A 23,310-nucleotide genomic window follows, 5' to 3' on the forward strand; every position below is an offset into this window, starting at 1 on the left:
AGCTAATGGACTAGTGTGGCATTTCACACTGCGTACACCCTGCGCACATCCTTACCAAGGTAGATAATTCTTTCGCAAGAAACCCAACGTTTTTTAATAAGTTGTTTTTCTCCTTTAACCCTGGAGAGCAATGAGGTTATGAACTTTTAAGAGTTGATGGAAGAGGAAGCAGATGAAATTAAATGCCCTGCAGTGTACAGGATGTTTGCTCCAAGACCACCCTTGCCATAATGAAGTGTCATTTGTTCAGAAACACCTGTTACATACATCACCAAAATCTCAGTACTAAGAAGTTCAATATCCTGCAGTAAAAGCGTTTCTAACTACAGACACCTTGAACTACAAATTACGTTGAAAAAAGTAACTGGTTCTCTGTACTTCTTTTCAAATTTGGTTCAGAAAAAGGGCCTTTATTGCATGACAATTGTTTACTGCCTTAAAACCACCCCTGGGTATAAAAATTAAGCAGGCAGTGTGACTGGTTTCTTGGCTGGCCAGATTGGCCCCATCTGTTCGCGGCCTGCTGTGTTATTTATTCATTGCAGTTCTCAAGAACTGGTTTTACCCACCTATGATCAGAGGTACAGCTGTTAGGGGCCACAGTTCACATCACTACTCAGCTTGGTTGTGTCAAAGTTAAGTGTTTTGACCACGAGCACACTAAAAAAAATAAATAAAAAATCACGAATTGTGCTATTTAAGGCTTACCCTGCAGGACAGACTTGATCATGTAAGAAAAGATACTCTCATTTGAAAAGCCATCACTTGCCATTTCAAAACTAAAACATGCATTAGTAACATGGATGCACAACCCCTTCTGGAATTCATGCTGAAGAGTCATTCCTGCTGTGTTCAAACTCAGACTGCGCGGCGGCGATGAAGAAGTGGCACAACCTTTCCACTTTTCTTTTTGCCGTTTAACTGTGCTGATGCCCCAAGGCCCCTTAGCGTGATCCACGCATGACCCTCTCACTTGCTCCCGAACCCCTCCCTTGCAGGCACCAAGCCACCACTAAGCAGAGCCACCGTTTAAAACCCGAAGCGAACGGTCACTGGGGCCCGGCCCCCGCCCCCGCCCCCTCAGCCGGGCCCCGCCCCCTCAGCCGGGCCCCGCCCCCTCAGCCGGGCCCCGCCCCCTCAGCCGGGCCCCGCCCCCTCAGCCGGGCCCCGCCCCCTCAGCCGGGCCCCGCCCCGCCTCGCGCCGCTTGACGGGGGCTGTCCGGCCCGCCCTGTCCGCCAAGCTACTGAAGGTGGCGCGCCTCGCCGTCACCCGGGCGGAAGCTGGACGGCGCGGATATGTCGTTGCGCAGTGCGTGCGTCATGGGCACGTGCCGCGAGCTCATTGGCTGCGAGAGCCAAGTTGGGCACGGGTGGGGCGGCATGGCCGTGAGGCGGCCGGGCTGCGGCTAGAGGCGGGCGGGGGTGAGCGGAGCAGCGCCCGCCCGATCCCGGAGCCCTCGGGTAGGTGGGCAGCGGGAGGGCAGGTGCCCGGGCAGGGCGGCGGCAGCGGACGGGCAGCGCACCCCTGCCGGCCCGAGGAGGGCGCGACGGCGGGAGAGTCCGTCCCTTGTGCGGGGAGGGGGCAGCGGGACTGCCCACGGGCACGGGGCGGTGAGGCGGGAGGCAGAGCCCTCCGGCGGGCGGGGGCAGCCTGGGCTCCGCGTCCCGTCCTTTCCCCGCCTCCCGGCCCGGGAGCAGCCCCGGCCCTACAGCCGCCCCGCCGCTGGGCTCCGCGCCGTGCCGGACTCTCAGCGGCTGGGCGGGGGCGGGCAGTGAGCCCGCCGGCAGATGAGGCCCCGCGGACCTCGGCGAGGCGCAGCGGGGGCAGCAGCGCTGGCCGCCCCCCCCCCCCCCCCCCCGGGGTGCGGGCCAGGCCAGGCCGCGCCGTGGCCCGTCAGTTCGCACCGCCTTTGAGTTACTTGGTTGCGCTGGGTTTGGTGCGCAGGGTCTCGCAGTTCCGGGGCGTAACTGTTCCCTGCTCTCTTGTTGGATTCTGACTGAGATCCGCGTTTCCTGCAGGATTCAGCGCTGCCATCCCTCCCCTCCGCCCGGCTGAGCTGGAGCCCTTTGCCGCCGCACTTCACATAGCCTGGCACCTTAATGGAAACAGCAGTTGATGGTGGTCTGAGTTGACGTATGGTTGAACAGTGGGCATCGCTTTTTGTTTTGCCACAGCTGTGAGGATGGCAGCTTTTGGCCGGCCTCGTATCAGAGTTTTAAACTGCCTTTCCTCAATCGGTTCTCTTGAGTTAGAGCCTACACCGAGGTCTTTCGACGCTTTAGCGTTTGAAGAGTATAATGCTTTAACATGCTGCTTAAGTGTGGGCCAGCATACTTTGTCAGGAAGAAGTTCTGTTAGGAAAAATTATGTGCGACTCCGGAATTACTGGAGAGGTTATTCTTAAAGCACTAGAATCTGAAAAAGAATTGATTGCAACTCTTGATATTTCAAGCTAAAAATTTCAATCAGAACAATATAAGTAGTATTACATGGTTTAAGCAATATGTATGCTGTATTTGGCTTATGCTTTGTAATGCTTGCCATACTTAAAAAATCCCTAACAGAATGAAATCCAAGCTTTTCTTTTAAAGGAATAGGTTTATCTTACATTGTGCCTGTTCTACAGATATTTGTGGGATTAAAAGATTTGAACTGCAGCTGAATAAAACGGGCTGAAGATTCAAGGATGGCAGCAAATCCTTCGGGACAAGGTAAGTTTTAATCTGAGTATTCAAGGGAAAAAGTTAAGTGCCAAATGTCAGTGAAGTCACCAAAACCGTAAGTTTACTTAATGAAAGAGCAGAAAAGGGAAGAGCGGCAGGAAGGTTGGGCTGAAAGTAGCAGAACGTGTGCTTGGGAAAAGACACACACATTAAATGGTTGAAAAAGACCATTGATGGCTGGGGACTGTGCATTCCCTTTATCCTCAGGTTATAACGTACCTATCATGCCAGTGGTTCTGTGGTTATTTCCTGAAGCATATCTCAGACACTTAACAACACTTAGCATTGAACATTACTTGCAGTTCTTGCACTCGGCATCAGGGAACAGCCAGAAGTGTTAATATATTCCATGTTGTGATGGGAACAGTAAGACCTAGTCAGTAATAGCTGTCAGAGACAGCAGGTGGCTAGGTCTAGGAGGAAAAGCCCAATAAAGTCATAACGCTAGCTCCGATGAAATATTTCTTTGCCTGATGGTGCACCTGATTTGCATCCGTAAAATCCTTCAAGACACGAAGATTTACCTGTCTAGCGGAGGCATGTGTGTTGCAGGGAGCTGAGGGTCTGGGCGAGGCCGGCGCAGGCCGGGGAAGTGGTCGGCCACGCGGTAGATTGAAGGAGGGTCTTAAATCGCCCTCTAGTGGTGCTTTCTGGAAGTTTTAGTGGAACTCAGGCTTGCCTCTTCCACGGAAAAGCTGAGGAGAAAAAAGTTTCTCAGGTATGGCTTTTCACTTACTGATTATGAGAAATGAATTCAGAAGTTTCCCAGCACCCAGAGACTTCATGCACATTTTTGTGTGAGTGTCCTTATCCAGGAAAGCAGTCGACAAAGCTGGATGTAATTAATTCTGAAATGCTGATACTTTGTAAGGGGTAACAGATCACTTGTGTGGTTCCCTAAAGGAACTGTTTATCATATGAAAATTATTTGCGCTAAGCAGGCAAGAAACACTTTTCAAGTTTAACCAGCCAAATAAGCTTATGAATAATGCACCTAGGAAAATTAGAAAGGAACAGGTAAATTTGAGCAACAGCTGAAAACCTCTCTATCTTTCTCTTTGCCAGATGCAGCCTGGTAGTGAAAGAGATTTAGAAAAATACTGTATTTTCAGCTTGCTGCGTGTCACATATATTGGTACCGTGCAAGCAATTAATTCTCTCATTTCCCCCTTTTTGGACAACAGGAACAGGGATTTCCTGAAACACTCACTGGAAGGGTTATGAGTGGTAGCACTTACTCAAAATGGTAAAGGTAAATTAAGCATTAGTCTTCTACACAGCTTGCAATTTTTTGTACAGAGTTGTTTCTTTCGCTTTGACTAGTACCGGCTGTTTTCCTAGGAGTTAGTTGACTGTTGATTGCAGACTCTTGACTACAAAGGTTAAGATCTTGTGCACTGGACTTCCTTTATTTTATTGGCCTCTTAGGAAAGCAGTCTTTTGATTAGAATTTCAAATATGAGGAGCTGCATGTGAGTGCAACAAAAGCAAATACAAAGTCTTACTTCAGGCCATTAGTACCACATAGAACTGATTGCGTGAGACTGATTACAGCATTTAAAAGAAGTGGAAAAGCTTTTGGTGTGCTGTGTGTATCCACAAGATTTGTTTATATACCAGAGTGGTACATTTTGGTAGTGGTGTTGGAAACCAGCTTCTAAGTTACAGGAATTACTTTCAGGTGCTTGGTAATACACTGTTTCTGCAGCAGTACTTCACAGTACTTACATAACATGCAGTAATAAGGGTGCTCTTGTAAAGTGTTTGCTTGTTCGCAGCAAGGCCAGAGCATACCTTGTGTCTTAGTAAATTAAAAGATTCCATGTCGGGTCTCGTGGAGGAAGCCCTCTGAGACGAGAGAAATGTGACAGCTCAGGAAGGAACGGTCCCCGAAAGGTGGAAGAAGTACAGGTCCTGCTTCAGACAGGGCTGAACTTCTCAGAAAAGAAGAGTTCTGCTATGTTGGAAGAACCAAGCTCTTGAAATATGTACAGAATTCTAAGCTTCAGACTGCAGCGATTCTACAATGTCTCTTTCTGTCTGGGTGGTTTTTTATCCTTTTGGCCTAAAGGTATGCAAGTGCGTTCACGTAACACAATCTGAGCAGCTAGATTTAGCTTTATGTTCACCTAGTCTGTGTTAAAAATGAAGATTGTGCACTGAATTACATGATTATGTACAAACTTGGATGCGCTGCATCTGAGTGTGATGTGTGTGCAAGCACAGTACTTGAGGACTGTAGCATATCTCTTCCCTGGAGAGCTTTGTGGCTGTAAAGCAGTCAGTAACATACATTCAGCTATGCATGTAGCTGTTTTCTGGAGGGATAGACGAGATGTTGGTACATCTTTTAGTAATCAAGTTAATTTACTGATTTATTAATACACCTTTTGTTTCATTGTCACACAATGTATATGAAAGCATATCTGAATGTAAATTGTTACTGAAAATATTGATGTGCAGCAGATTTTTAGATGACGTTTTGCGATGCCAGTAGTCATAAGTAGAAGAGAAAATCAAAATACAGTTACTCCATCCTTTTTCCCAAGCATTGTGCATTTAGTAAGGTCTTTGGATTCTGCTTTTTAAGAGGTTGCTCATTAAGGCTACCCTTTATGAAAGCATGCACATCAGTAAAGAAATGGCTGTTGAAATGCTTTCTGAATTGAGCAGGCAGATCAGTGTGCAGTGACAGTGCTTTTTAACATACAGAGCTTAGAACAGACATCTAGCTTTGAAACCATTTTTCCAGGTAGAAGTGTATCTTGAACATAAAGTTGTAGACTAGGGCTCTTGTGCTGTTTACACATCTATGGACAAATGATAAATAATCCATTTTAGAAAAAAACTTACACTGTGAATTTGAAGCAACCAGCAGATCAGGGAAAAGATACAAGATGAAAAGCAAGAACTTTGAAGTAGATAAATGTAGTACTGTTTCTTGCCATGCAGGGTTAGCTAGCAGAATTTCTGTCAGTGATGTTAGCAACCTCACTGGTAGGTGAGGTAGTGTGGTAGGATTAGGCTAAAGAGCGAAGCTTGCTGTGAGCTCTTAAAGCTACCAGTATCACTCAGCAAGGCTACAGCTTTCTCTATTTTTCTGCCTTTCACATGCAAAACATTGGTGTTAAGTAAACTTTTATCTTCTGCACAGACCACATAATACAATGTTTGATGTCAGTAACAGAGGTGTCAGAAAGAACAAGTTTTAAAATTTAAATGTCCTGAATCTGCTACGTTAGAGAATAATCTGAGGAGCCAGGTGCTCAGTTTGACATCTGACACTGCCATTAATCTGTTTAGCTGCCTTGAATGGGTCATTTTGGGTCAGGACTCTTGTGTCTGCAAAGCAGAGAAGAATATTAATGAACTGCAGTATTCACGAACTGTTCAAACTCATAATAGTAGTGCAACTCAGCACAGTTAAGGGAAGTCTAAACTCTAAAGCTTTATTAAGTTGCTGTGTTTGAGAATCTATACTTCCTTTCACATAATGAGAATCCCGTCTGTATTAAAGATGCCTTTTTTAATTGGCATTTTTAGTACTAGAAACCAGAACAGATATCAAATCTATAGATGAAAAATTACTTTCTTTATAATGGAAGTAGAAAGCTTCTGTAGCTGTTTCAGGTTGGTCTTTATGAATAAACACTGTGGCATCCTGGGTAGGGAAGTATCTAAATGCAAGTCTTGCTGATGTATTGCCACATATGATGAACTATTTTGTAAGGATGCCAGACTTCTCTCTAGAATGGATTTCTCATGTCCCACCCTCTCCATTGTTACCTTCTAAATTAATAGGCTTTACTTTGCATTTTAAAAAAGTTTAAAATACCTGTAGGAGCTTCACATTGCTCAGCTAAGGAGCACTAACATGTATATGCTGAATGTCCTTCATTTTCTCAGGTAGGCTTTTTTCTAGTTAACATTAAATTACATTTTCAGTACAGCAGGTTGCTGATGGGTGCTGTCTGAATTCTAGAGCAGCATACTATGTGTTGTGGTTTAACTCCAACCAGCAACCAAGCCACACACAGTCACTTACTGCACACCCCCCCCGCCTCCCTCCCTCCCTCCCTCCCTTGTGGGATGGGGAAGAGAATCAGAAGGGTAAAAGTGAGAAAATGCATGGGTTGAAATAAAGGCAGTTTAGTAGGTAAAGCAAAAGTTGCACATGCAAGCAAAGCAAACCAAGGAATTAATTCACCACTTCCCATTGGCAGGCAGTTGTTCAGCCATCTCCGGGAAGGCATAGCTCCATCACACATAACAGTTGCTTGGGAAGACAAATGCCATCACTCCCAACTTCCTCCTCCTTCCCCCATCTTATATACTTAGCATAATGTCATATGGTATGGAATATCCCTTTGGTCCGTTGGGGTCCTGGTGGTGTCCACTGTGACCCCTCCCAGCTTCTTGTGCACTCCCAGCCTGCTGGCTCAGTGTAAGCACTGCCCAGCAGTAACAAAACCACCCCTCTATTATCAACAGTTTTCATCGCTAATCCAAAACATAGCACCATACTAGCTTCTTTGAAGAAAACTAACTATCCCAGGCAAAACCAGCACATAAGGGGTTTGTTTTGTTTTTAAAAAAAACCCTGTCTTAGTGGAGGGATAAGAAAATGAAGAAAAAATACTTGGGTGTCTTCTGAGTCCCTTTTAGAGTTTCTGTCGTAAGGTACTATAACAAGACATACTAAAACAGAAGAGAGTGATAATCTTGCAGTTTCTTATCGCAGTTTAAAAACAGCATTTAAAATTTTATTCTTACATGTCTCAAGCCTTTCTGAATCATGCCATCTGCTTCATGGTAAATGTAAGCATATTTAGTCTGTATTTTTTAGCTGACAGCAACTTAAATTAGAAAGTGGTCTTCTTTTTCTTGCCTCAATCACCATATTGTCTAAATTCCAAGCATGCATTTAGATTTGTGTAGTTTCGGGTAAACAAGCACTAGCAGAAGGCTGCTGAGTAATGTGCCAAGTATTATGCTTTTTGGCTGAAAACTCTGTAGAATGAGCGTACAGACATGGATCACTGGTTCAGACCTTCTTAGAGGTACTTCAGTCATCCTGTCAGAGTATCGTCCCCAGAATTTCTGAGAAAGTAAAGTCTGGGCTAGCTGCCACTCAGAAATATTGAATCTTAGCTTGTTAGCAAGAACTCTCAGCCTTTTTATCTCTTAGAGCACACATTCAGCTGTGTTTTCATCTTTCAATCTCACTGCAAGTGCAGGGTGTTCAAAAAAAAAAAAGTGTATGATACATGAAGAGCAGAGAAACATCAAAGATGTGAATCAATACACTTACCAAACAGAGTTTAGGTGGAACTAATGCCATGTGGGAAGGACAGATTAACAGATGGGAAAACAGCAGTTAATTAAATTTAATTAAAAAAATCTGTTAACAAATGTAAAGATGGGTATGGATGATCTTGCATAAAACCACAGTAAAATGTAATCAAATGACTCTCTTTCAAGAACTCTGAGACACTGAGGCTCAGGGCTGTGTATGTTAGGCACAGAAAAAGAAAAATGTGGGGGTTTGATAGTAAGGCGATATGGATGCAAATTATTATTTAGAGTTGAAAGTTTCTGCCTGATAATTGTCTCCTTAGAGCCACACTCATGAAGGAAATACTGGATTATGTAACTGAGTAGCAACAGAAGATCTCTTAAAGGGAATGAACTTTTAAGTGCAGCTACTGAAAATAAATTTGAAATCATTTTACCTTGGCATGCTGATACTGTGCTTAAGAGTTGCATTGTCTGGGCTTCCTGACAGCTTGTGGGTTACCTTTTTTTAGTGATGTTAGTAAAACAGTACTCGGGACAGGGCCACAACATGCAGAAGTTTCCAATGAGAATTACTTTGACTTTTTGTATGGAGGAGATAAAGAAGATAACTTGACTCTTATGTCTTTTTTTTTTTTTTTTTATGACAGTGTAGTGGCTTGATATTTATAGAATAGCAGCAAATGAGAGGTAAAAAAAATGTGTATATTCTTGACGTGAATGTCCTTAGTGGCATAGAGGCCTGTAAGAGTCAGTTCTGCAGGTGTTGTTCTTAATTGTGCTATACAGGCATATGGAGCAACATTAGGGACTTGTGTATCTGGTTTGTTTGGTGGACTGTTGTGTTACCTAGCTGGTAACTAGTGCCATGCAGCCACTCATTTGCTGCCCCCTCACACAGAGAGAAGGGAGGGCGAATTGAAAGGAAAGTAAAACTCAAGGGTTGATGTAAGAACTACTTAATAATTGAAAGATAGTAAACCAAAAAGAACAGTAATAGTAATCATAATAATAATAGTCATAATGAAAAGGAGGAAGAAGGAGAGAGGGATGAAATCCAAAGGGAAGGGAGAAAAGAAAACAAGTGACGCACAGTGCAAGTGCTCACTACCCATTGACTGATGCCCAGCCAGTCTCCGAGCAATGATCTTCAGCCCCGGCCAACCCATCCCCCTGCCCCAGTTTATATACCAAGCATGATGTCCCGCAGTATGTATATATAGGTGTTTATCTGCCTGTTTTGTGTGTGTATATATATAGGTATGCATTTGTCTCGTTCAGGTCAGCTGTCCTAGCTGTGTCCCCTCCCAAATTCTTGTGCCCCTCCAGCCCTCTCACTGACACCTGAGAAACTGGAAAGTCCTTGACTTAGTGTAACCATTACCCAGCAACAACCAAACCATTAGTGTGTTATTAGCCTTGTTCTTACACCAAATGCAAAACCCAGCACTGCAGCAGCTACTAAGAAGAAAATTAATTCTATCCCAGCTGAAACCAGGACATGGCTGCAATGTGATCCTTTTCCATGTAAGAGTCCTGTGTAAGTGCAGCAGTTTTGCCACATTCTCCATTTAAAAGGCAACTTTGAAAAGACACAAATGGCAGCTATTTTAGGCATTTTCTACACTCCCTCAGTCATTTTACTTCCTGACCCCTTTTTTTAGTATACAAGGTCCTTTTGGGAGAATGATGTGCAAAGCAAATAAAGGTCACGTTCTCATTGTGCCCAGACAGTTTAATTTTGCTTCTGTATTCCAGCATTGTGGTCATACTCAGAGTAAGGATGGTCTGTTGTCCTGGTTTTGACTGGGATCGAGCTAATCTTCTTAAATTAATTTCTTTAGTATCTGGTACAGTGCTGTGTTTTGGGTTTAGTATGAGAGTGTTGGTAACACACAGATAGTTTGAGTTGTTGCTTTCAGTTTTTGTATGTGTTGCCAGTGAGCACAAGAAACTGGGGGGGAGCACAGCCAGGACAGGTGACCTCAACTAGCCAAAGGGGTATTCCATACCATAGAACATCACGCTCAGTGTATGAGCTGGGGGCAGTTGGCCTGGAGTCGTTCATTGCAGCTGGGGGACTGGCTGGCCATTGGTCACAGATGGTGAGCAAGTGTATTGTGCGTTGCCTGTTTAGAGGGGGTTTCCTCTTGGGTTGAATTCCACTCTCTCTCCCCTCTTCATTACAATTATTGTTATTAATATTATTCTTAATGTTATAATCTAGTATTTTTCTTTATTTCAATTATTAATTTGTTCTTATCTCAACCTACAGGTTTTACCTTTATCCGATTCTCCTTCCCATCCACCTTTTTCTGATTCGCCTCCCCATCCCAGTGTGGGGTGGCGAGTGAGCGAGTGGCTGTGTGGTGCTTAGCTACCAGCTGGGGTTAAACTATGATGGGGTGTATGTAAGGACATCAGTATATTAAAACGAAAACCTTTCTGCATAGATTGAATAAAAGGTGGTGATTCTTGTATAAGCACATGTACAAGCTTAGTTGTCATCTCATTCTTGGCTGTTACATATGTAAAACTTATGGTACAGTTTTTCACTGGCATGAGAAATTAGGCACCATGAGTATATTACTCCATTAATTTTGAGTTGTACATTCAGTGACTGAATTTTAAGTCTAGAACCTGTAAGTTTACTTTTTTTTTTGAAAGGCAAGTATTTGATCATGTACCTTGTTTGTAGCTCTGGAGCTGGCTTGGGAAGGGGTAGGATCTAGCTTGAGATAGAAATGTGCATTTTAAAATGATTACTATGTATGATAGTGTAAGGAAGCTATTTCATGTTGTAAAATGAGAAAAGGAAAAATGAAACCTATTTATTAATAGAGTTTCAGATGGGTGCAAAGCTTTAAAGATTAGTGTATTCATCATAATGTCATATTGTACAGAGGCTTTTAATTCCACAAGATTAAGAACTGGGCCATAGAAACCAAGTAAACCTCTTAATATTTTTCTGTCATTCCTACCAGGTTTCCAGAATAAAAATAGGGTTGCAATCCTGGCAGAACTAGACAAGGAGAAGAGAAAGTTACTTATGCAAAACCAGTCTTCCACAAATCACCCTGGAGCCAGGTATTTTATGTTCTTAGACCTGTTCAGACATCACTGATTACATCAAAGGAAAAAAACAAACCAAAAACAAGTGAGCTGTAAACTCATGTAAACACTTACAAGGAGTGTTTTCTGACCATCCTCAATAACCAGTCAGAGAGACCTTGCACTTCAGCAACATATTAGTATCCAAAATTGTTCACAGACCCTGAATTTTGGCTTATGTGATTTCCATTTGAGAAGGGGAGAACCAGATATGCTTACACAACTGCACTAAAGTCTATCTTAAAGAAGGATCAGGGAGCAGGCACTGAGAAAGCATTTAATTGTAAAGCTGAAATGCCCGAAGGAGTGGGAGTAGTAGACCGTTAGGTTCAGGGTAGAACCTAATGTGTTTTGAGAACAGTTACGGCAGCGAGTGGGCGAGTTATCTTTGAAACTCCCTGTGTGCAAGATAAAGCCACCGATGTTACTGCAAAACAACTCTATCTTTCTGTAAAAGGTGCTGTGTTGTAAGATGATTCTACACTCTAAGATGTAATAATCTAATCTGAATGTAAAAGTTGCTACTGGGATTTCTCCCATTTAAGACAAAAAGGTTAGATTTTTGTTGTAAATCAGTAACTAGAAAATTACATGCTGGTTTACATGGAGAAATTGAGATAGTTGAACTTTTGGGTTAGCATGAAGTGAGTGCAGTGCTGTGTTCTAGACACAGTGTTTTACATGCAGTGTCTCTAAAAGAGTCAAATACTCTGAATACAGTGTGAGTGCTGCCTGTGTGTTTTTTCAAAGAGATTCTAGGTCAGTTAATTCCTTCATACTGTCAAAAAGCATGTAGAATATTTGAAATTACCTGAGTTAGATCTCTGAGTGAGTCTGTATACAGTTATTATTCAAGCAAAGTTATTGGTTAGAGAAGAACAGAAATATCAGGGGGTTATGTACAACCCCTGACTCCTAGCAACAGTGTATCCGTACTTCATTGCAAGTGTGTGGCAGAGTTTCAGGGAGTGCTTGTTTGATTTCCTTTTTAAGGAAAAATAATGCTATATGCTAGTGAGCAGTATTAGAATTTACTAATTTTGAAGGTGGGGTTGGAGGAGGGCTACAAAGCAGCAGTCAGATTCTCTGCTTTGGCATGGTGGGCTGATGTAGGATTTTTGAGAAGCTGACAGTTCTCTGGCAGGGATGCTGTGCCAAAGGTTTTGGACCACAGAATTACCAGAAATGAGACCATAGAAATTCTACAAACTTGACAGAAAAGAGCTTGATGTACCTAAAGCACAATAGTGGCATGGCCAGTGTAAGGATGAATGATTAATTGATTTCTGGCATTGGCATATGGGGATCCTCTATCCAAAACCAGAAGACCTCTCTTGAAAAGTGTCAGCTTATGATGAGGCCTTCTCTAAAGAAATCATATTGAAAAGTTACAGAGTACAGAATTAAATGCAAAATAAATATCTTCAAACTGGATACTATGTTTTAAAACAGAGTAATATGTTTCTCCAGCAGTGAAGCTTATCTTAATATTTGTCATAACATCTGTTCAGAGGATTTTTTACTTAGCTTTCATTATGCATTTAGGCATAGATTTGGCTAAAGGTCTTTTCATGAGCATGGTTGCTTTTGAAAAACTGATTTACTGATTTACCGGTTGTTGACATTGAAGCTGCTGGGAAAGGACAGTTGATGAGTTTGCTTGAATCCATTGTTGTCCTTCATACTTTTATCTCTGAGCAAGGAGGGCTGGGCTTTCAGCACCAGTCTGCAGAGCCAATTTCAAAGGTAGTTGTAAATTGCCTTGTTAGACAGCCATAATGGCAGTCCTCACTGATTGCTGTCTGGAGGATGGCTAATCATGCTACATGTATAGAGTTGGGGAAAAAAAAAAGGTCTGCTTTTTATTTCTTTTTTTGGTTAGCAAGGTGGACAAGTCTTAAGATACAAAAGCCAAGAAAACCTATTTAGGAATTTTAATTTGAAACCTAATATATGCTGCATTGAGATAGGTAACAAAAATCAGGTTTAGGTACTGTAAGCTTAATCATCTGAGGACCATTGTTACAGTTACATCGGAGCTCCTTTACCATAAACAGTGATCTGCTGCCCACCCACCAAAAAACTGGTCTTCAGTGGAAGCACTAAGAGATATCTTCAGTATATCACAGTTGTTTAGAACAGTCACTGAGTTGACTGAGTAATGGTGAAAACACAAAGCAGTTTTTAAAAAAATTGGTGACATTGTGTTAACATTGCACCCCAGCGGGCTGCACTGGCTTCAGTGGGACACCACCCATGAGCGAATCCACATCAGGCTCTGGGGGTGTGAGTCTTCTGGGTTTAGTTTGGCATCAGTTGTTTGTGCTAGGTCAAATGATACAGCTATGGTCACTCCATTTTCCTCTTCTCTCTCACGTTAACAAATAGTAATTCCAAACAATAGTTAACAATTGTCAAGCCATGAATCAAATAAATTATGGGCTCTGCAAATTATGGAATCTATGGCTAGAATGGCAAGGAGACCTTTTATTCTGTGGTATGTATCATACTATCTTGTTCTTTTTTGCAGCATTGCACTTGCAAGATCACCGCTGAACAAGGATTTCCGTGATCATGCTGAGCAACAGCACATTGCAGCACAGCAGAAGGCTGCACTACAGGTTAGACGATGCTGTCAGGTAGAGTTTAGCTGGGCTTTCAGTCCAGAGACCAGTCCTGCACCCAGACAGAATGAAAAGCCACATTTAGAGATTAGGTTTCATACATTTCTGTATTTGTAACAAATAAAGTTTCTTCTTCTGTTAATGAAAGCTTAAATACATCAACTCATTATCCCTCAATACGCTTGTAAGAATCTAGCCTACACCATCATCAGGGCTGTTCCGTACATCTCAGTCAAGAGTCAGTTTCATCACACTTCTCAATGTCTCATGAACAGTAGGGAGAACTAGCCACACCGCTTTCCTTGGTTGAATCTGAGTAGACCCAAGTAAGTACCGTGCAGTTACAAGTGACAGGGTGAAAGATTTGGAAAACTTATATGTATATTTACGGGCTTACATTTGCTGCTATTTTGCTCATGTCAGGTGAGGCCGAGTTTGATGCTGAAATTGGAAGTTGAGCAGGACAGCCGGTACAATGGCCATATGTCTTTCTGGCACTCTATAGACAGTGTGACTTGGCAGAGGGCACAGGAATGGGAACAATGTTGAGATGCAAACTAGCAGCCCTGTCCGCATATCTTATGCCTTGTTCTGTTTCCATTACCCAGTAAAGGCCTGGATTGTTTTGCCTGAAGTGAATGGGAGTGGAAGTGAGCTCTGGGTTGTGTCCTGTGTTGATCACAGAATGTTGTACGCTGGAAGGATCCTCTGGAGGTTTCTGGCTCAGTGCCCTGCTCAAAGTATAACTCACAGCAGTGCTATATCACATTGGTCAGAGTGTGATCAAATCAAGTTTGGAAGTTTCCTTGGCTCTGAGTCTAGCAGGCTTCTTTATATATTATCACTGGATATCTGAAAACAGCATAAGATCTCCTGTCGGCTTTCTCTTTGTACAAGAAGTCTTCTCACCATCCCCTTGGATGCTGAGAGCTCCAGCCCAGCCGCAGCTGTCTCGTTGGGTCACTGCTGAACTCCCTCCAGCTTGTATCTGAAACTGACCACAGTATCCCAAATACAGCTTTTGGCCTGTTTGCTGTGCTGTTGCATCTCGCTGTACTGGTAGCCTTTATCACTGCAAGGGCACACTGCTGGCTTAGGTTAAATTTGATATCCACTAGGCTTTTTCCTTAGTGGTGGAAGGAAGGAATATACAGGCCATCCAGCTTAGTGGAATCCAGTCTCTGAATTGGGAAGGATTACATAGGATTTTACAAAGGTTATCCAGAGCTGTAAGCAGCAGCTGCCCTCCTCAGGTGAACAAGCATATACATATCACATGAGCAGAATGCTGGTGTCCCATGTTGTACAGGAGTGTGTCTGGTCATGTGTCATTTGTACACGTAGCCTCACGTTGTGTGACACTACTGATGCACACTTCTGGCAGTGATACGCAGCAGCTGTCACAAATCAAGACCTGTAATTTGGTTATAGAGGGGAGTAGAAACGTGGGGTGTAGGCAGAGGAGAGTGATCAGGGGTTCATTTACCACTCTCCTCATCTCCATGGGATTTGCTGAAAAATGAGCAGCAGGGAATGGCCAAGTTAATTCCTTTGATGGGTCCTCTTCAGATGTGGCTGATCTAAAAATACTGGTTTTGAATTTGACAATCAGTTGAGGAGCAGGCTGGGAGAAATAAATAATTAATCCACAGAACCTGTAAAGACTTGAATTATATCAGTGCTGCAGGGAGTTATGTTTTAACAAATGTTTTTCTCTTTCCAGCACGCACATGCACATTCGTCAGGATACTTCATAACTCAAGACTCTGCATTTGGAAATCTTATTCTTCCTGTCTTACCTCGACTTGAGGCAGAATGAGGAATGTTCTTTCTCAGAACTACAAGGTTTGATTTATCCATAGCAGAAACCTGCCTGACCTTTTAATGTCTTTACTTACCTTAAAACCTGTTTTTTTTCTGGATTTTTGCAGTTGCCTTTCAGGAGCATGAACTCTAATGTTGAAAAAGCAATGTTGTTGAACAGCAATTTTTATCTTATGCTTTGGTTCCTCTGTCAAAGTCAGATGTAAGACTTCCTTGCTGCGTGAAGTGCATAGTTGCTTGCTCTTCCCTATTTCTGTGCTTCCTTTAAATGAATGTCCAAACCAGAGTCATCAAGAGATGCACACTCTGTCAGCATTTGTGTTTTTTTATTGTGTACAGGTACTGCATTTGAGTTTAATGAAATACAAAAGTTACTTTTGTCCATCAAAACAGACATGAATTTATCGAATGCAACAGTCAGTTGTTTGGGTGTGGTTTTGGTTTTTTGTTTCATTTTTCCTCTGTATGCAGGAACACTGCTAGTGTCCTGTCTGCTGGTGTAGTATCATCTCATCTAAAGTCGTTAGATATAGTGTGCCTGCTCTTGCTCTGTTTCATGAAATAAAAAAATGAAGTGGGGAAAAAGAGAGTATGTTGGTGATTTTCAGGAAATATTATGTTTATGCATGAATACTTAATGAATATGTATGAATAAGTTCTGTATATGGTGTATGGTTTTGAAGCTTGGTGTGCATTGATCGTGAGAGGACTGTCACGCAGCTGGCCATCAATAAAGAAGTGTCTGCTTATCTGCATCACATTGGTGTCGATAAGTTCTTCATTCCGAGATTTTGGTAACATTGTCTGCACAGACAATTCATGTAAAAGGTCCTCTTTTTCTAGTTATGCCTTTTTCAATACTTGGTGTGTTTCATTTTGGTTTTGCCTTTTTTCTTGCTGGTTTTATCTCTGGTAACCAATTCCAGCTCCATGCTGAAAGAAAATTTAAGGTAAATTACTTTGGAATTGTGATCATACTACCAGAACAAAGTAACTTAGAGTGAAAAATAGTCCTTACGTAGACTTTCACATATCTGCACACCTTGAAACATACAATTGTTCTCGTACATTGGTTGCTTTACCCATGGAGGCAAGTTTTAGAAAACAAAAAGAACAAGAGAAGTTAAATGAGAATCAGAAGTCAGAAAGCATCTATTAAATTGGGGGCAATTGAAGCATCTCCATCCTTTGCAGAAACTTAGCTGTCCCATGAAGTTTCAGGGTTGTAGTCTACAGATTTGCTTAGTGACGCTTTGAGCATCCTGTTTCCATCTGCAGGGGATTGCCTGAACCCCATAACACTACTGAACTGTAAGCACTGTTAACAATCTCATCCTTCATGAATACAGCGGGAAGGCCAAGAGATCAGTGCATGTATAAATAAAATGCTACTGCTTTTACATAGCTCAGTACAGACCTTTGCAGAAGCTGTAGCACAGTGAAATGGTTTCGAGAAGAAGAATCTTGTGGAGGAGGCTCAATAGAGCTTAAAGATGTGAATTGTAATATAAGCTGTTTGTATCATGTGCTTTTTTGAGGGTTCTGATGTGGTGAGTCATGGGAACGATGATGGTTTTTGTGGGCAGTGGAGAAAGGAGTACTGTCATTGCTTTTTTCAGTGGTTGACTCTGTAGCTTTTTATTCCCAAGAGTAACTTTACCACGAAGCTGTCCTGACTACTCATTATTCTGCAGCATGAGCTGAGTATCTTAGATGCTTTGATGAAAAAGATCACCAAATCTCTGTGTGTAGAAGAGGCAGCTATGAATCAGTCTAAGCTTGGAAACATACAAAAGCAAAGAAGGTAATGCAGATCTAGTGGGAATTTTGAATTGTAGATTTCAGTTCAATTTTATAAAGTAGGCTGAGCGTTTTAACATTAAGTGAGCTTTTTTTTTTTTTTTTTTCCCCTTGAGAAAAATGGCAAAAGAATGTCTGCTTTCTGTAGAAGTAGACCCTCTGTTCTAACAAATAGAACTGTACAGTCTCTCGGTGTTGCTGCACAGACTGCATACAATCCAGGCAATGAAAGAGTAAAGATCCTTCTCCTTTGGAAAGCTATCGTTGCTCCACTGAATGAGTTGAACTTGCTGGCTGTGTTTTCATCTCGGGTATTGGAAGATCTGCTTTTGGAAAGCTGGGGCCTGGGCTCAAAGATGGAGGTACTCAAAAGAAGGGTAAAAACTGAACCAGTTCTAGTATTTTTAAGGTGTAGTGCCTCAGATTATTCTGTATAATCATCAGGGACTTGGTGATACATATAGATATAATAAACCATCAAAGATACAAATGTTGTATATGGAAACTTCTACCTTAGAAACCACAGACTCTAGCAATTAGTGTCAGATGCATCACTTTGCCTTGCCACCCTTACTTTTTCTATTCCATGTTAATCAGTATTAAAACCATTAATCTATCACCATACAGTAATTTCAGCAAAATATTTTCTCCTATTGAAATTGCATGTTCAAATTCAAATCATTATTAGTTAAGAGTATACCCGAACCAGAAAGTGTCTGGGATATCTTGCTTCTGGCAGTAACCATTAACTTGATCACATAAAAGCAGAGAGTTTGTTAATGTAGTGCTGACCTGGGTACCTAAAAGTGTCTTAACGCACATAATCACTCAAGAGTTATTGAATTTGCTACAGTAGTAATTGGCCTTTCTACTCAACACGGTTGGTTGGTGTGAAGTCCATATCAGAGCTGGGTGGTAGGGGGAGAGCAGGTCGCAGTACTGGGTAGGTCTTAGATGAAACAAGTCCCATAGATGGGAGGTGTGCTCAGACTTTCAAAGTGATGGCAGTCATAACCTGTCAAGAGTAGACGAGGTAGGGAAGCCAAATACCTTGAACTGAGGCACTGAAGGAAGTGAACCACAGATTCTTTCTTAGCACTGTAGTTTCTTTCTTCCCCTAGACAAGTTTTCTCTCCACACCCTTATTTCCCAAAGCCACTCACCACCTCCCCACCATTACAGGCCTGTAAAATGCTGGTTTAAACCAAGAAGCCTGACCTGTAGAACCACTCATGGTTTCCTACCACTGCAGGGGTTTAGTCTCTATTTTTCTGAGTATTTCCACTCTGCTGATCTCTTCGAAGCGCTGGTATGAAAATAATCAATAGTACCTGACATTATATTTGTACTTCATGTCAGCACACAGAATACACCATGAAACTCATTGTTGGAAATAAATTACACCCCTTGATTTACTTGTCAGGAATTTCCTAGTTGCCTTGATATGTTCAATCAGTTTAAATAGCTAAATGCTACTTCTGCCTTCGTGTGCAGTCATCACAGGCCAAGCCAGCTGTGATTTGCATGTCCTGTAAACACAGCTAGGTACCACTGTTCGTGCTGAGGAGTCCAGTCTGAAGTAGACACTTTGGATAGCTGTAGTCTTTTATTAGACCTGTGTCACAAGGACTGGAGGTCATTCGTTGTCTTGCTGCACAGCAGAGAGGTCAGTGCTCTGACCCTAACCTTGTAGAAATGCATGAAGAGACCAGGTTTTTCCCATCCTTTTTATAAAAAAAGAGGAAGGTATTGATTATCAACCAGGCAACAAGGAACATGAGCTTGAATTGGTGGAAGGAAATGCAGACGACTATGTCTTAGAGTGCACAACTTTTTGTGGCTTGATCTACTGCATTTACAATCGTTCAAGGACAGAGCACAAGGGCTTAAGGAGGGTGATGAGCCTAGAATAGCATGTCATGCAGTCACAGACATGTGAGCAGTCAGTGACTTCTCTCAATACATCTCTTAAGCATGACAATAGTTCAAACAGGGTTTGGTGTATTCACCAGGAAGAAGCATTGCTACAAATAGCTGTCATATGCAGGTGATGTTCTTTCACCTTGTGTCTGCATAAACATATATTCAAAATCAGGAGAATGCTTGAGAAAGCAGCTGGATGATTCCTGTTGGTCAAAATTACGACACTGATGATTCCTTCTGTCAAACCAGCTCAAACAGCAAGTTTTCTTGAAGGACAGGATCAGTGCACTGTGCTATGGACTTCTGCTGAAAACAAACCTGTTCCCATGTCCTAGAGAACAGGTGGTAAAAAACAAAAGGATGCATGAATCCTAAGGGAAAAGCTAGGAAGAGGCAGGTCTCTGCTGGGTGGTCTGTGTGCACAGATGCCTGTGAAAGAGGAGGTAGAGAGAGAGGGAAGGATTGCCAGCATGAAACTGGAAGAGGGTTCCCATCCAGAGCTTTATGTGCCTGGTTTATGTTTTGCTAACATACAGAAAATTCTGTAGCATCTGCTAGTAATGCTCTTATGTCTGGAAAGTCTGGTAACTGGTGTGTTCTGAAGCACTTTTTGGAGGCTCAAGGGAATCCTTCTCAGGCTAAAATACACTATGGACCTTTCTGTAGTGAACAGTAACTCTGAAGACTAGTTGGCAAAGTGGATTTTCACATGCTGTTGGGTTAAATACTTGCCTTGGTTGAGTTCCTACATTTGTTGGGAACAGAGCTTGCCCAAAGCTTTTTACAACAAGGACACCACCTTCTCCTTGTTTCCTGTTTCTTGCTCTTGATAGAAGGAATCAAGTGACTACCTCACTGGAAAAACTATTTTTATGTAATATGTAATATTTAACAAACCTTCCCTGAATACAGGGTTTTGATAGAGGAAGAAAACAGGTTAAATGCACTACGTGGAGAAAACTTGATTAGTGCGTTTGGACATGATGGAAAACGATACTTAACCACTGGTGAGGAAACTGCTCTTCTCCTTACTTACTACACTCTGCCAGGTTCATTCAGGCATTGAATTATGAAACCTGGAGGCACAGGTGTCAACCTCCTCTCATTAAGGCGTCTCATCTGGATACTTCAGTATCAGTGGACTCTACTTCTGGCATGCAGGTTTTGTAGATTGTGTCTGTGTCTGGAACTGGTTAAAAATCTACCTTATTTTTGTCCCAATAATCGTTCTGATTCATTTACAAGTGCAAATAACAAGCTTGTACACTGCCTTCACTATGCACATGTTGCACTGTACATTGATTGGCGTATGTGTATTACTGATTGATAGAGTATGAGTTTCAGTAAGGAAAGATGTCTCATTGTTAAAAAAAATATATGTAGATTTACAGACATCTTTACATCTTAAGAGGCTCTTTTGGTGCACTACCTGAATCTTCATGAGCCAAACTAAGTTACTGTTACGTTTAGTTTTGCAGATGGAGAGAAATGCAGAGGCGTTGCGATGCTGGCGGATAGACAGAAAGCCTGTGGAGTTGTCAGGATTAGCTGCTGATTAGTGAGCTTGTGATTAGTCAGCCTCTTGATTAGAAGCATCACCTGAAGATTTACCACTCTGCATCCCACACCGTCCGCTGGCTCATCTCCCCCTCCTAGAAGATGCTGAGATCTTTGGTTTCTGCTTTGTCTTTGCTTTCATGGATAGCTAGTGCTTGGTTTTGTTTTGTTGTTTTTTTTTTTTTTTCCAGATGGTGAAGACAACAAAAAAGGGCAGAATTTGGGCCTTTTATGTTTGAAATTTTAGATGGGGAGGGTGGTGATAAAAAAGACAGCAGTATTATACTCAGTGTTTGGAAGCAAGGGCAGTGTACTTTCCTGCTCACAACAGTGACCAGATAAACTTGCCTGTTATGCTGGGGTTTAGCCATCGTTTCATGCCCTTTGTAGAAGTACATTAGAGCATCTGTTTGCCTGGATGACTGTAGACCTTCTCCATCTGTCAGTGGAGGGCCAGTTGTAGAAGTGTGAATGGCCAGATGTGGGCCCAAGCCAAAGCTGCATCTCCATGTTTCTCTGCCAGCAAGAGCTGTGCACAGCTGGCTGACAGCCAGGGCCAGGGGGGCTGCATGTTTGCAGCCATGGATCATTACAGCCTGTCAAGAAGAGCCACACCAAGTCATACGTTTTCAAACTCTGCCCTAGCAAATATCTTGTTAGTCCAAGGAAAGCAGAATGGCCATGCATTGACCTGTGTACAACTGGCTGATGTGCATGCTGGAGTGCCAGCCACCCTGGTGGTCCCTCTAAGAACCATGTGGTTTCCATCCCATTTAAATGAAGGTGTATTGTGCTCACTAGGCTTGAAGCTACTCCATTCTGAATATAGCCTGCTTCCCTGGACTCTGAGGTTTTCAAAGGCTAAGTTGCACTCTGAGCTGAGCTTGGATATATGTGCCAGACTCAAACACACATGCAGAGAGTGTTTGTGGAACACTTTCACATTTAATATCCTGAACTAGTCAGTTTGCTGTTGTCAGCAAACAGGCCAGATTATAGTGTTGTTTTGGGTAGACCGTCTTTTGCTGATAATGTTTGTTCGTCACCTGGCATGGTGGAGTCCTGACAAGACCGTATGCTAAGTGCAGAAAGTCATTTATAGTGGCAAATACTGCTGGTTCAACCTCTGTTCCTGGTCTTCCTTTCAGTTGAGCATTCCTAGGGCAATTGCAAAAAAAATTATTCCCATTTATAGTAATATCCCCCATGCTACTTTGTATCTTATTCCAATAATAAAACCAGAGACACCATTTCAGAGAGAACCCCTAGTATGATGTCCTGACCCCCACATGGGGCTTCTAGCAGTAATGCTGCAACGCATCAGAAGAGAGCATGATGCCAGCAGCACTCAGCGGAGCTTTCTGATGATGCAGTCTTTTCACATATGTTAAGGCTAACAGGTGATATTTAGCCATCTAAGAGTAAGAGGTCTCAAATCTGATAAATTATTACTTATCCAAAACCCCAGCTCAGTGATATTCCTAAGGTCTTAATCAGCAAACTGATGCCTCAGCACATGGCTGAAGACCTCTCCATACAGCAACTGAGCCCTAAAGCAGATAGGAAACATGGCGGTTCTTGTTCTGCGATGATTACTTTTCAGCCTTTCCATGCAAATGTGGTCTGTGATTGTAGCTGACCTGTGTATTATACCCTTTTAGTCCTTTGTAAGTCTTAATCAGCATTTTCTTAAGACTTTCTAGGGTAACATCTGTCAGTGCTACCATTTCTTCCTCTGCCACACATTCATCTCTCAGTTATGCTGTGTTGCTCTTCCAACTCCACTTCTTCCTTCTCATCAGCCTCCCTTCCCTGCGATACCCCTCAGCTACCCTGTTATACCATAGCAAATGTGCTTTAACGAAGCTGTATTGTAGTACTAAACATGATGCAATTATATTTTTTGACAGGTGAAAGCAAGACTGGAATCGGAAAATTACTTTTGGGAAACCTAGGAGTGCATTCAGTTGCAGAAAGATTCATGACATTTGGGTAGCTCAGCATCATCCTATTCAGATGAGGATGTACTCAGATTCAGATGAGGAATTGTCTTTTGCAGCACTTAGACAATTCTGTTGCTATTGGAGAGTGCAATTTGATTGCCTAGAGCTTGGCAAGCCAAGTCAAAAAAAATGCTGGCGGATTCCAGCTTGACCCCAAGCCTGATGACATGGGTGAGGGATGTTGTCTGATTGTGGTGAACTTTAGATTAGTAAGCACCAACACCACCTGATAAAGCCACCTCAATCCAGAGCTCTCTGAGGGACAGGTTAAGGCAACGGGATGTCAGCCTTCCCCGCCCTTACCCACAGAGAACATGTGCAGCCTTTGTGTGGGCAGTTTGCCTCATCTCCAGGCTCTGACCCCATGGAAGGCAATTGCCACAGCGCTTACAGAAACTTTACTTTTGCCACTGGATTGTAAGGGTCAGAAAAAGGGAGCAAAGCAGGTG

The 23,310-nt window shown here is 42.5% G+C and overlaps 1 protein-coding gene across 7 annotated transcripts; it reads left to right on the forward strand.

Annotated features, from left to right (window-relative positions):
- Positions 1-1,332: 1,332 nt before the first annotated feature.
- Positions 1,333-16,165, forward strand: LOC119141543 (INTS3 and NABP interacting protein). 7 transcript variants are annotated; one of them, XM_037373975.1, is made up of 7 exons: positions 1,333-1,461; positions 2,020-2,134; positions 2,628-2,712; positions 11,004-11,106; positions 13,661-13,751; positions 15,478-15,599; positions 15,686-16,165. In XM_037373975.1, exons 3-6 carry the CDS (start codon positions 2,688-2,690, stop codon positions 15,571-15,573), a joined length of 315 nt encoding a protein of 104 aa, XP_037229872.1. In that variant the 5' UTR covers positions 1,333-1,461; positions 2,020-2,134; positions 2,628-2,687; the 3' UTR covers positions 15,574-15,599; positions 15,686-16,165. The 7 variants fall into 7 exon arrangements, with proteins under 7 accessions (XP_037229872.1, XP_037229866.1, XP_037229865.1 ...); XM_037373969.1 differs by having other exon boundaries at positions 2,020-2,147; positions 15,478-16,165; XM_037373968.1 differs by having other exon boundaries at positions 15,478-16,165.
- The last annotated feature ends 7,145 nt before the right edge of the window (positions 16,166-23,310 follow it).

Source organism: Falco rusticolus, chromosome Z (assembly GCF_015220075.1).
Source record: "Falco rusticolus isolate bFalRus1 chromosome Z, bFalRus1.pri, whole genome shotgun sequence".
Classification (NCBI taxonomy): Eukaryota; Metazoa; Chordata; class Aves; order Falconiformes; family Falconidae; genus Falco; species Falco rusticolus.